We start from the raw sequence: 13,603 nt of genomic DNA on the forward strand, positions 1-13,603 counted from the left end.
GAATATTCTTGGGGAGGAGAGATGAGATGGAGGAATCAAACCCCTAAGCCCCCCACCCCCCAAAAAAGAATGTGCTTTCCCTTTCACTCTTCTTAAACCATTTGCCTAGCAGTTAAATATTTTTATGGAGAAACAACCCAAGAGATAAATCTGTATCCCCTCCAACTGATCTGGTCTAAACTCATCTTTGTTCGGATTTCTGTAGCTTCATCTCTTAGCAACGGAGGTTGGTATCACATGTTTTCAATATGTTGGGGGGAAGAGGACTCCCAAGCAGTGCTCATGAGGTCTAGGACCCCTTCTGGCAATTCTCGGTCCACCTGATCTGTGGTTCAGTGTGAGGACTTCAGGATCCAGTGTTTCTCAGGCCTTGCAGTGCTGTGGACCACTCAGACCACCCCCATTGTGTTTGGGGGCCACCAAGACAATACCAGGCAGGGCTCATCACCAGTAGGGTGCACAACCCAAACTCCAAGCACCCTGAAGGCAACCAGCAAGTTCAGTGAGAAGGATTTGCCCCTGGGACATGAGGAAAAGCAACTCTCAAGCTCGGTCCTACAGACTTGTGTGTGGAGGAACAAGGCAGAGCTAAGAAGGAGAAATTAAAGTCCATAAAAGGCTGGTGCCCCCCATGTGGGCACATAGCAGCCCCTAATAACACACTGCATGGGCAGTCCTGAGCCTGGAGAAAGACACCCCATGCTAGAGGGCCACTCACACAGCAAACCCCTTATTTATAGCCTGGGGCGCACTTATGACAACCTTTCACAAACCAGAAGGCAAAGGGGCCTGAATAGTGTTGCAGTTGTGAAATGGATTTCTCCTCCCATCTCCCAATGGAAGGGCACCTACGAAAGAGCTGCACGGTACAAAGGGCTGGAAAATTAGTGGGTGAGTAGGGAAGTGGGGGGGGGGCAGCGTGTGGTTCAGAATAGGATGTGGGAAAAACACAGGAAGTCTCTGGGGGTTCTCTTACCTTTTTGTCACTCAGCCCAGAAACCTGGTCCACATACTCCTCTTGGATCATGAAGGCAGCTAAGTTGGCAGTGTAGCTGGCCAGGAAGATGACAGCGAAGAAGGCCCACACGGACACCATGATCTTGGATGTGGTCCCCTTGGGGTTCTGGACGGGCACGGAGTTGTTGAACACCAGGCCCCAGAGCAACCAAATAGCTTTGCCGATGGTGAAAGATGGGCCTCCCGGCTCTGGCACCATACAAGGATGAAGACAGATAGTTAGTTACCGTGGGATCACAGGGTCAGTATCAACCTGCACCACAGCTAAGTGCCCACTCTGTTTAATTTCCAGGTGTTTGATTTGGTTCTCCGTGTCTATGTGTGAACTTCTATTCTCAGTGCATCATGGTCTGAAAAGATTGTTGATACTATTTCTATCTTTCTGATTCTATTGAGGTATGTTTTGTGGCCCAGCACATGGTCTATTTTGGAAAATGTTTTGTGAGCACTGGAGAAGAATGTGTATTCTTTCTTTTTGGGGTGTAAAGCCCTGTCTAGGTCTATAAGCCCTTTCTCTTCTATTTCTTCTTTCAAAGCCAGTGTTTCCTTGCTGAGCTTTGTTCTTGTTGATCTATTAAGTGCCCACTCTGAATGGGAGCCAAGACCCCACACTTGTGTAGCTATTTGATTCTGGAGTGGGGGTCTCTGCTCTCCCGGAACCCAGGAAGGCAGAGGAAGCTCTTTCATACAGGTCTCAGTGCAGGAGGGAGTTTGTCACTAATGGCTGTGATTCAACCAGAGCTAGCACTGGGGTGTGTGTTGGGGAGACTAGAGGGACTGTTTCCCACCCCACACGACCCCCAATGCTACATCACATCTGAATAATAGACAACTCCCAATCTTTGGTTTTCCCACCCTATGATATTCTTCAAGGCAGAGACAGAGGCATTCCAGTCTGGGGCAGTGCTTGTGTGTCCCACAAGTCTCATTGGACCCGTGGCCCCTACAGAGGAGGGTCCTGGCTTCTGAAAGGCTCTCAGGCACAGGAGAAAGTGCTCTGGATGATGCCATTTTGGGAGATTTCTACATGAATCCACAAAAGCACATGAGCAGGGAATTCTTCCTCTGAAAAGAGCTGGTGGTTCCACAGGTGCACTGAGGGAGCCCTGACTGCACCCCCTTCCCAGGAGGTGCTCATTAGACTGAGTTGGCCTAAGGCAGTTGTTCTAATGCCACCCAGGGGCAGAATCAGACTCTTCTGCCACATGCGCTGGCCCAAGCCCTGCTCTAGACTTGGTAAATATGAATATTCCAATATCAGAGCCCTAAGGCCTTTGATCCTGGAAGCTCCCCAGATGGACCCTCTGTGAAGCTGGGGTGGAGGGGCTTCCCCCTTGGAGGCCTGATTGAAGGCTGTGATCTGGATAGGACATCATGCAGAGAAGCTGGAATAGGCCCTAATCCTGGGGCTCATAGGAAGGTGTGAAGGACCCATGGACATGGGTGCAGCCACTCCCCCTCCTCGGCCTTTGGACATGTGAAAACATTGGGTGAAACTCTCCCTTTGGACATGTGAAAACATTGGATGAAACTCTCTGAAGTGCCCCAATCATGGATGGTGTCACCTCTTCAGACCTACATCGCCAGGAGATTAAACTGTCCCTAGAAGCAGCTCTGGGCAAAATTTGGCCACTCTGAGCTATTGATTTCAACCCTCCCCATCCCCTAATGCCTAATCTCCTTGACAGAAGGGGCTGAGGCCAGGAACAAGAATTTTGGAGATATATAACCTCCATGGTGGCCATTGGCGGGAAACTGTCATACTGCCCAGGGCTGGCCTAGTTTGTCTTATTTGAAACCTGTGGGGCTCGTGTGCTGGGGTAGTTCATCCGTTCAGTCTGGACCACTCCCAGCCCAAGGTTATCTAGAATCTAGATGATTTCTTGATGGGATAGTCTCTTTTTCTCAAGCCCCCCAGGCTGGGGCCAGTCAGGGCCGGGGAAGGGCCATCTTAGATTCCAACTGACATGTGGATAAGGCGCATTTCTTATGAGCCAGCAAGTTGATGATCTCAGAAATGAACATTCTAAGGAGGAAGTAGATAGTCCAGGAGGGGTTGGGAGCTTCTGAAGGAAAGCTGAGTCAAGCCTAGGCAACATGCTTACCTCTGCCATCAGCGAGGCACCGGTTGTAGCCCACGGGGCTGAAGTACTCAAAGACGAAGACGGCCACGGCAGAGACAATGAGCAGCATCACGAACATCATCACCCACACATCAGCACTGAATGGCTCTGAGGGAGGAAGAGTACAATGCCCAGGGTGAGACTGAATACCAACCGGGTCAGAGCAGGCCTCAAGAACCAGACCCCAATACGTGTAGGCAGCCCTTCTGGGAGTCCTATAGGCATGCCCACTCTCTTAGGGGCTTATGACACTTGGTTCTTTTTAAAATACACCGCAAGGAAAGGATCTGGTTCTAGGCATGAACTGCAGAGACTGGAGGAATCATTTATGTCCCAACTGGAGTGTCTTTTGGTGAACCCTGAAAACCTTCTGGATAAACACAGTGAGTTGGCATCAGTATTAAACACAGAACAAATGGGTCTGATTGGACAGGCTCTGGGTTGGTATCCTCAACCACGCAGCCACTCTGAACAGAGAAGACCGGAAGCGCTTTCATCAGCTTCTGAGCCCTGCGGCCCAATTCATTCTCAGCAGAATTAGCTACTATTTCAGGCTTGAATTGGTTTGGTAACAATTATGTACAATAAATAACTCTCTTGTCCCCTTGCCTTACTTCTCTGAAACTTCCTGGCCTAGATTGACTTCTTAACAACCTGGAGGTGGTATATTTTATTAGAAATCATTAAGGAATGAGAATGGAACTCCATGTTTAAAGAAAAAAAATCCCTCCACACTGAATATTAGTACCCACACTAGTGGGAATTCAGCAGGCGACAAGGGACATGCTTGAACAGTAATTAACAAAACAACTACAATCTATTCCCTTCCACGGGGTGACAGAGCACATGAGCAAAAGCTATACCAGACAGCTAGAAGATTCTACATAGGCTCTTTACAATGTCTTTAATTATTTTTTGCTGAATCTCTTGCCGTTTGTCTAAATCTCTGTGGCAAGAAGGTGTCCAGAAATCAAACACTAAATCCCAAGTACTATATCTCAGAACATTTTCTGAAAGGCACAATCCCCATTCCGGTCCAGGATGCAGTGTCTCCTCAATCACATCCCCAAATAATGCTGCCTTTTAAACTGTCACCTCATACAGCCAATTTATAACTAAGTGAATTAACAAGCTATTTTCTCTCTCGTCCAAATATTTAATAAAGATGAATTTGAAAGAGGTGGGGCACTGCTGGAAATCAGAAAATATTTTCTTACTTTGAAACCTACTTTATATTTTCAAAACTCTGTGAAGTTCTGTGCAAGATTGGGAAAAGATGAAGTTCAAACACTGTGTCTATGCTTCCTCCCTCCCTCTGTCCCTCTGTCCCTCCGTCCCTCCCTTCCTCCCTCCCTCCCATCAACTCCCACATTAAATCCTGGGCAACTTTCTGCACTCCAAATACAATACATTTGCTTTGGGATTTACAAGTGAGAAAGTACTTTCACCTTTCAAGTATAATGTATCATCCCTATAAAACGGATTAATTGCTGAATTCATTTTAAACAAACTAAGACTCAGAGGTCAAGACCTTTCCAAGTTCATGTATAGAACATGGCAGGGTCAGGCAGTAAATTAGTGCCCTGGACCAAGGCCTTGATTCCTCCTTGTATTCCTTCTAGTCTTGGTTTCCATCCATCCACTACACTTGCTCCAGATTGGGAAACTGAGCTCTGGCATGGCCCTGGACACTAAAACACAGGTTCTGAAGGTGGCCATGTTGGAACTTTAGTCCCGGGTTAGTCCATTACTAGCTGAGAGATTGCTGGAAAATTGTTCAACTTGTCCAAGGAAGAGTGTGCCTTCCATATTCCACAAAATGGGCATCCATCCACATAATATCAATGTGATACTCTTTTTAGAATGAGCTGTCTGAACAGTGGCTGACATAGTACCCAGTAGGTGTGCAATACTTGCTGGCATCTTGCCCCCATAATTAACTAAGTGCTCCCCTCCAAACACACACACACATTCACACACACACACACACACACACACACACGCACACACACAGATCCCTCCCCCACTGACAAGCATTTCCACACCATTTTAGGGTAGATCGCTGACTTCTCTGATTCAGAAGTTAAGTTTAGTGCTGTACCAATAGGGTTAAAATTAGAAATTTTTTGCTCATTTCTCAATACCCCAGCTCTCCTCATACAGGAAAACACCAGATGAAGAGCGCAAAACTGCGTGGAGATTTATGTGCACAGTGTGTGCATCTGATCTCAACTCACACAACACTGACAGGGTGAGGGTGTCTCAGTGTGAGGATCTGAGCAGAGGCTGCAGAGAACAAGTCTCTGGAACCTCTCGGTCCCCTCGAGAGTGTCTTCACTGAAGAAACAAGTGTGAGTAACCTTCTCATCCAATGTCCTCATGAAACAAACGCCAATGTCCTTTAGAAAACGGTGACTCGTCCAAGGGCTTATAGCTTGGGCAAGTCCAAGCAAGCTTTCTGTCTCCCAGCCCAGGCTGTTCTCAAGGTGATATTTTATTTTCCAACCCCCTTTTCTCACAGCCCCTGCAAGGAAATATGGGGTATGAGCTCACAAAAGACCTCATCTAATTGAAATCTTGGCCTTATCTCACCCAGTCTTATATCATATCTAAAGCTTTGACATTTACATGAGGCTGAAGGGTGGGGTAGCAGGCAATGGTGTGGGGAAGGTGGGGTGGGAGGAAGAATCACATCAGCTTTATCTGGCAAAGCCAAAGAAAATTCATGTGAAAACAGAAAGCCTATTTTTTTCATAGCTCTGAACTCAATTCTTGAAGATAATTAAAAATAAATAGGTATTTCAATGATATCCAGAATTAGACATTATTAAAGCAGGAAGCAGTCACAGGGATCAGCAAGGTAAAATAGCTCTCGTCTGGATGAGGAAACTGAGTATCAGGATGGAACAAGGTCAGGGTCTAGGACAAATTCTCAGTGACTGGCAGGAAGCGGACAGAACAGGACCCCGATTTCCAGCCCAGCACTCTTCTCTTCTGCGACATCATGCTTTCCTATTTCAGGGTGTTCATCGGTTAGCAGGTTTCAGAATGATCCATTTCACAGTTCCCCAAACAAAAGACTTAACTGGTTCATGCTCATGATTGAACTGAAACTGTTTCTTCACTTGTCCCGGATACCATGCCCCTGTCCTTCCACCCCTTTCCCATCCCTCTTGCATATCACGTACCCAGGAAGGCAGAAGGTGAGACAGTTCCATTGCTGCGCGACACCATCACACTGATGCCAGTCTCGATGAAGGGCACAGAGAAGTCGACCACCTCAGATCGCTCCTCGTTGATGGTGAGCGATCCCACCGCCATGTAGGCCCTCTTCATGACCACCTACGGACAGGTATAAGGCTCTAATGAGAACAGTGAGGAAGCCCAGAGACCCCCACAGGAAAGACATTCAGGGATCTGCCCTGATTTCATTGAAGAGCAAAGCCTAGTGACTCATTTACATATGCTTTTAACATTGACAAAATGAACATTCTTTAGATGGAAATGAGAGGCATGACTGAAGCACAGAAATAACCTTCCTTCCTGACACTCACCTCTCCAATCATGCCATTCCAGGTCCCATTGATTTTCTTCCCGTGCTTTCCATTGGTCACCAGGTAAAGGTCATAGGTGAACTTCACAGACTTAGATATTTTCTTCAGGATGTCAATACAGAACCCCTTGCAGCATTTTTTGATGTAACCTGGCTCTTCATCTGTTTTATTCCTAACCAATTAAAAGGAGAAACAAATAGAAAACAAGTCTGCATTATGCAAGCGGCAAAAATATCATCCTTGGTCATTAAAGCTCCAAATCCAAAGCTAGTCTTTCTCATAGCTCAGCACAATTTACTTTAGTCCCAAGTAATGGGATAAGCCAGAGCCTCAAACTGCAATTCTCTCTTTACCTCAGGCATCAAACACTACATTTCTTGTCATTTCTAATGTTCACCTGAAGTGTCAAACATGAACTTAGTTCATGTAAAACTTAACTTTACATGATTTAAAGGGTTAAATCATAGAAAGGGTATATGAACTTAGTTTGGTTGGATGAATTTTCACAGAGTGAACCCACACATTTAAGCAGCCGGCAAGTTCAGACACAGAATAGTTATCTACACCTTTAAGACCTTTTATTATCTCTTCCAATCTTTATCTACCCTCCCCTAAGAGAACCACCTTCCTGACTTCTCATAGCACAACCCTGTCTGAGCTATCTCCCAAAGTGTTTCTAAGTCTTAAACCTCTAGGATGTGCTGTCCCTAAAAGTTTCCTACAATACTAAAGTCAGCCAAAGTCCCCAAACACTGAGATCCTGGGCTTAAGACCAGGCAAAATCAGGGCTAGTGGCTACTAGGGCAGGATCTGGACAGGATCTCCTACCCTGGGGCTGCTACAGTGCCCTGCCTCAGTGGTAACCAACACTGGGATGCTGAGCCCAGTTCATTCTATATCTTCAGCAGCCAGGCTCTCAGAGCTGGGCTCACTGTGCCCTTCTCTGCCACCCAAGGCCACAGCAGAGGTGTCATACTCAGAGATGATGCGCTTCTGGCAGGGGACTGTGTTCCTCATGCAGGTCCCACTGAGAGGGTCCACGCTCTCCACAATGACAAATGGGGCCTCCTCCAGGGTCACGATGCTCAGGTGGTCGTCCTCCTGCTCTTCTGTCTCAGGACACATACGGGGCCACACGTAGTACTTCATCTGCAGCGACTTGTCTTTCCACTTGCCCACCTGTGCGGGAGCAAATAAAAGACTCAGAAAATTGCTACTGGGACTCAAAAAGCTTCACCCAGCTGCACCTGGGAAGTTGGCAGCCAAACCCAAGCGCAGAGCCTGAACCCTGAGCCTGAAACAAGAGCACTGCACTATGCGTTCGTTCACTCACCATCTCACCCAACATTACAGAGTACTAATGGTGCTGGGGACGCTTCCCAGTCCCAGGTTTCCAGGTACCTTACTCTGAAGGTCCTCAAGCTCATTCTGAGCCAGGAAGGCAGGAAGAAGGCAGGTTCACATTGCTGAGGGTTCAGTATATGAACAGGTCCTGGACCCAGCTCTGAGTGGTGCCAGAGTTTACTGCCTTGGGTTCTGCTGGGATTTTTTTCTCTACTTAACTGTAACAAGGGTGCATGTGAGTAAGAGCAGCAATGAGCAATGGAAAGGTCAACAGACTGACTAGAGCCAATGAGCCAGAAGGATGTGCTTAGAGCTGAAACTGAGATCCGTGGGAAGCCAAGCGGGGGACTGGGTGAGTCTGAATTGGAATAAACAAGGAGTCAAAAGTCAGGACTGAAAGATACTGACCCTAGTTAGCTGGAAAGGGAGGGTGGTAGGTTGGCTGGCGCAAATGATAACCAAAGCAGATATGAACCTACAGGCTGCATAGAAGCCGCAAGGAGCTAGAAGAGTCTCTATAATTGACAACAGATGGCCACATTGGATGTGAACCCCAACTTCGGGGAACACACTTCCCCACAGTCTGGTGTGCAAGGCAGGTGTCCCTGGAATCTTGCACATGATGATTTTCTGCTGCCAAGCACGACCAGAATGAGTTCTGCTATCCTTTGAGAATCAGTCATTCCTGCTTTGATAGTGGGGATTATCTGATTTTGTAGGTGTGGTCTAATTCTTGCTTTGACCTTAAATTTGTGGAAATGGAATTCCTTATAACATTCTAGAATTCATCATTTAAATCACCGCATGGAATCACGAACCACAAACTCTTGCCTGTGCCAGTTGATAATCTCCCCCATGCAGCTGTGCAAATTGCTCTCAGGATGGCAAAACCACTTAATCCCCGAACCACAGAGTCCATCAGGAAGAAGCCACAGATGAAAAGCATTTGGTATGTTTTCAGGCAAATGGGCTCAGATGTCTCGATTACCATAAAATCATAGTGTCTCTCCATTCTTCATTTCTGCCTTTTCCTCCTTTATGATGCTACCTTAAGTGCCTGCCCAGGTGTGGTCTCTACCACTCTCCATCTGGTGCCACGGTACTGCCTACTTCCATGCCCAAAGCCGGCTTGTGCAGACACGGCCCTTACTGATCAGCACCCCGGTAACACAGTCAGAGGCCTGGATTGTGAGGCCACCTTTTTGGGCCAAATACTAACCCAGATATGGGCAGGTCTCCTCATAACCACTCCTTCCTGCTTCTGACTCATCCCCGCACCAACATCTGCTTGCATCTGTATGCATGATCTTTCCCCACCATTGCTCTTGGTTCGGGGGAATGTAAGGTTCCCTCATCATCTAGAGACTACTTATTTCTTCAGGGGTGAAGGATGCCAAGGGCATATTGGGCGGTACTCAGGGATTATTCCTTGCTCTGTGCTCAGCACCACTCCCTGGTAGTGCCCAGGAGACCATATGCAGTTCTGGGATCCAACCAGAGTTGGCAGTATACAAAGCAAGTAAATTAAAGCAAGTAATTGAAACCCTGTAATATCTGAGACTACTTAATTTTAAAGAAGACGTTTCCAAAGTGCTTCACGGCCATATGGAGACAGTAAAATCTTCTGCCAGCAATTAGCTGGCAGTAGGGTCTGAAGAGGAGCCCACTTCGAAGACTTGTGGAGCTGGTCACCTCCATACCCAAGAATCCCTGCTTACCCCAAGGGGCCAAGCTGATCACATTTCTCTAAGTTGTGAGATATCAAAAAAAAAAAAGATTATGAAACCCTGAAGTATGGAATTTGATTTATTTTCTCACTCCTCTGATCTTTCAATAATCCTCTTGGATTTGTTTTCCTTTGAAGTCCAAATTAATTCTTTTCCACCTTTATTGCTAATAACAGCTGAGTCTGGAAGTCCACTCTGAATTATTGCAGGGAAATTCAAGCTGCATATAAGGTTTGCCCTCGAATGTATCGTCGACACTTGGCTCTTTTGAGAACTTTGTCATAGAAGTCACGCATTTCGGCTACCTTCTCACTTCTTCCCTGCACAGTCAGAGTCTGTATATTGGGACTGATTGATTTACTTGATACATTTACTCCCACTATTTTGAAACACAACTTCTTTGTTCAGTCGGGAAAGGGAGTTGTCTAGGTTCTGCATTGGGAGCTAACCCAAGGTTAATCAGAAACAGGTTTTGACAAGCCAGCTGTATTTTCTGTTCTGATAGATTCACTCAGTGAACCTAAATCCTGCACACATAGCATTTTGACTGTTTTTCATGACACCCATGTGAACAAGATGGAATATAGATTATTATGTACTTGGACCTATTTGAAAGGAGTTAAAATCCGTGTCCAGAGGAATAAAAAAAAACTGATTATTTCATGAATCAATGCCAACCATAAAAGAGGTCTCTGGTGACATGTCAGGGACTCTATTCTGTTCTGAAAAGGGGCCTGTCTAGGGTTTCAGAAAATAAAACAAACAGAAGCTGTATTCACAAAACTGCAGCTAACACCACACACAAGCCAGGAAAGAAGATGTACTGCATTGCAGAATCAAGGTTGGAAGTGATATGAATTAATTGAAATAATGGACTGAACCAAATGGAATAAAATTTAACAGTATTTATGCTTGAAGTCTAACCTTTAGATTCCTTTTTAAAAGCAACCACACGGTATTCAGAAGGAGATATTTCAATTAACAGCAGTCTATAAAAGCCATTTCAGGAACAAATGGCTCATTGATAGCTCACAGAGTCTAGCATACAAGCACAGGAAGTGCATGGATCATTCCACCCTGTTCTGTATTCCTCATGCCATGACTAGAAGAGCAGGTTCTGTGATCTACTGATATTCACTCCCTGTATCAGTCTCTTTCCCCAACAATGATCTGTGCATGCAGCTTCTCCCTGTGTGTCCTTTCCCAATATCTTGTCAGAGGAGCGGCATCAGATCCTTGCTTCTCTTCGGTGCAATTCAGCCCATGAGGATTGCACACCAATCTGTGCCAGGTGCAGGGTTCTGTGATAGAGGCAACAACTAGGTAAGTTGCATCAATCTATTTGTGTGTGCAAGGCCAGAATGGGTCTGGTCATCTCACTAATCGTCACAGCCTGTTTGTGAGACAGAGGTGGAGACTGAGTGACTCATTTTGAAGATGAGTGCAGAGGGTTTGAGGACCCCAAGCTCAGCCATCTCCCTCACAGTATACTGCTTCTCTGGCAAGGAAGATAGTCCCTTCCCTCCACGGACCAATTGGAGGACAAAGGCATTCTGTTGACAATAATTTCAAGTCAGGCTTTGGGAATAACCCTCACAAAAGGTCTCAATAAAATATTCTGGAAATCAGAGTAGACATGATTCTTTCTAAAAGGGACAGAGGAAAGCTGGGATGGAATCTTTATCTTTGAACTGGGTCTTGATATGGAAGTGATCACTCATTGACTCAAAATTCTTCTCTTAATCGAGCCTATAGAGTCCTACAGGCCAAGGCGAGTCCTCCCTACAAATAGTTTTGTCTGCCCTGGGCTTTCCCCTCCTCCTTGAAGACCTGTCTTGCTCAATCATACAAGCCCCCTCATCCTCAAGAGCCACCTGGATTGTACTTCTCTCAAGGCCTTCTTCAAAGGTATCACATTAGAAACTTGAACTTACGCATGAGAACCATGAAACCAGCAAATACACAAATCAAAGTGTCTTTTCAACACCACCCCTGTGGTTAAACATTTTACAAGCTCACCACTGCCTAGAGGAACCGAATCATTCATTATTTTATGCCAGCTTCTCTCTTATCTAACGATTAAAAAATAAAGTAACCTTTAAGATGTGTTATATCCTAAATTGAATTCTGAATGGGTTCCTATCCATTTCTGTGATGGAAACAGATTTCCAACCCTCTTTCAGCCTCAGTTTTCATATCTCTAAAAGAGGAAGATGATTTCAAAGGTGCCTTTGGGCCCAATCTTATGGCCTCATCTCTTGAGGACAGAAACCTTCTGTGACCCCTCACCCCAGCAGAACCTGTTGAAAAAAACGTCCACTCTGTCCCAAAGGCATAGAACTATATGATTCATTTATACAAAAGATTAACTTGCTTTCAAGTCCTGATACTTTTTTTATTGTTTCTCCAAGGGTGATTGCTTTAAGAGGGAATGCTAACAGATCTGTGATGCTAGAAAGTAGAAACATTTAAAAACACCTTTAGCAGTGGGCAGGCATAGTGAACTCAAATTCTCTAGAGAGCTGGCAGTTAAAAATAAGTAAATGACCAACATGAAATAAAATTAAATTATGTATAACAGGATCTGCTTCAAGAAAGTCCTCAGTGCAAGGGAAAGATGTCTGTTGAGAATGTTGTGGATGAAGAAGCGTGTGCAAGGGGATGAAGACAAACCCACAGAGGAACAGGGGCCCGAGACAAGGAGAGGAGGAAAATCAGGTGTCTGAACTGGTATGAGAGATGATAAGAGAAGCATAAAAATGAATCTGACAGGAGATATTTCAGAGAAAAATCCAGTGAGGAAAATGTGAATGAAGATTTTATAGCCAAGATTAAAATATGATCAGGAAAGGGGAAGAAAAACACCTTAAGAAATAATGAAGAAAATGCCTACAAAGCACTCTGAATTCCTCAGGGATGAGCACTGAACAAACATCGTTACCACAAGCACATTGAACAACAACATCTGTCTATGAAAAATGCAATTCTCTCCATACTAACATCTAAGAAGATCTCCAGAGAACTGAAATCATCTTTCTCAAGAGAAAAAAATCATCTTTGATTAGTCTCCTCAGGAAGACATGGCATCATTTGCAGACTCTCTGGTTGGGTCCCCTTAAAACAAGTTGCACACCTGTTCATCCGGGGATATTTCCTCAGAAGAGAGATGCCCCTACCCGCCCCCCCCCATAGGCCTGCAACCTATTATTCTATAAGCCTCCCCTTAGGAAAATTCTAGAGAACCAATCTGGGGTGATTTGAGTCTTGAAAGTCTTCCTTCAGCTGACAGATTCTCTCCATTAACACCAGTGAAATTTGTACCAATTAGTACCCTAACCAGGCCACTCAGGAACCCCCCCTCCCCCTAATAATGTTTCTTCTAAAAGCCCCGAGTTCATCCCTGCGGCAAATGTGTCACCTGTAGAAAGTAGGGGGAGGTGGAGGCAAGATCACTGTGTGAGACCCACAGTCACACCCGGATAGACAAGGACATGAGGCTCCCCACAGTGTCTCTTGCTGACACACAAAAGTATGTTTTAGGATCCTGGAACAAAAGCAGTTATTAGAGCCTCGTTTGGCACCGAGAGAGTTATTCAAAAATCAAAGTACGTCTGTTTCTTGCTTAAAATGACATTTGGTTCCAACATGAATGCCTGGTGCTTATCTTAAGCCTTCACTTGACATGATAACCTTTCAGCATCTGTATTGCAAACCATAATGCCGAAAATGAGAGAGAGAGAGAAGAGAGAGAGGAGAGAGAGTGGGGAGAGCGAGAAGAGAGAGGGGAGGAGAGGAGAGGAGAAGAGAGAGAGAAGAGAGAAAAGAGAGGTGTCTGTCA

At 45.5% G+C, this 13,603-nt stretch overlaps 1 protein-coding gene across 5 annotated transcripts in view; it reads right to left on the minus strand.

Annotated features, from left to right (window-relative positions):
* GRIN2B (glutamate ionotropic receptor NMDA type subunit 2B) overlaps positions 1–13,603 on the minus strand; it is a 456,390-nt gene that overhangs the window by 45,591 nt on the left and 397,196 nt on the right. For all 5 annotated transcript variants that reach the window (XM_056115816.1, XM_056115817.1, XM_056115829.1 and 2 more), the window contains 5 exons: positions 7,671–7,873; positions 6,695–6,866; positions 6,329–6,482; positions 3,123–3,248; positions 977–1,206 (listed from right to left, as the gene is read on the minus strand). In XM_056115816.1, the coding sequence (XP_055971791.1) occupies positions 977–1,206; positions 3,123–3,248; positions 6,329–6,482; positions 6,695–6,866; positions 7,671–7,873 (885 nt within the window). The remainder of the gene's footprint in view (positions 1–976; positions 1,207–3,122; positions 3,249–6,328; positions 6,483–6,694; positions 6,867–7,670; positions 7,874–13,603) is intronic.

This window comes from Sorex fumeus, unplaced genomic scaffold, assembly GCF_029834395.1.
Source record: "Sorex fumeus unplaced genomic scaffold, SorFum_2.1 ptg000003l, whole genome shotgun sequence".
NCBI lineage: Eukaryota > Metazoa > Chordata > Mammalia > Eulipotyphla > Soricidae > Sorex > Sorex fumeus.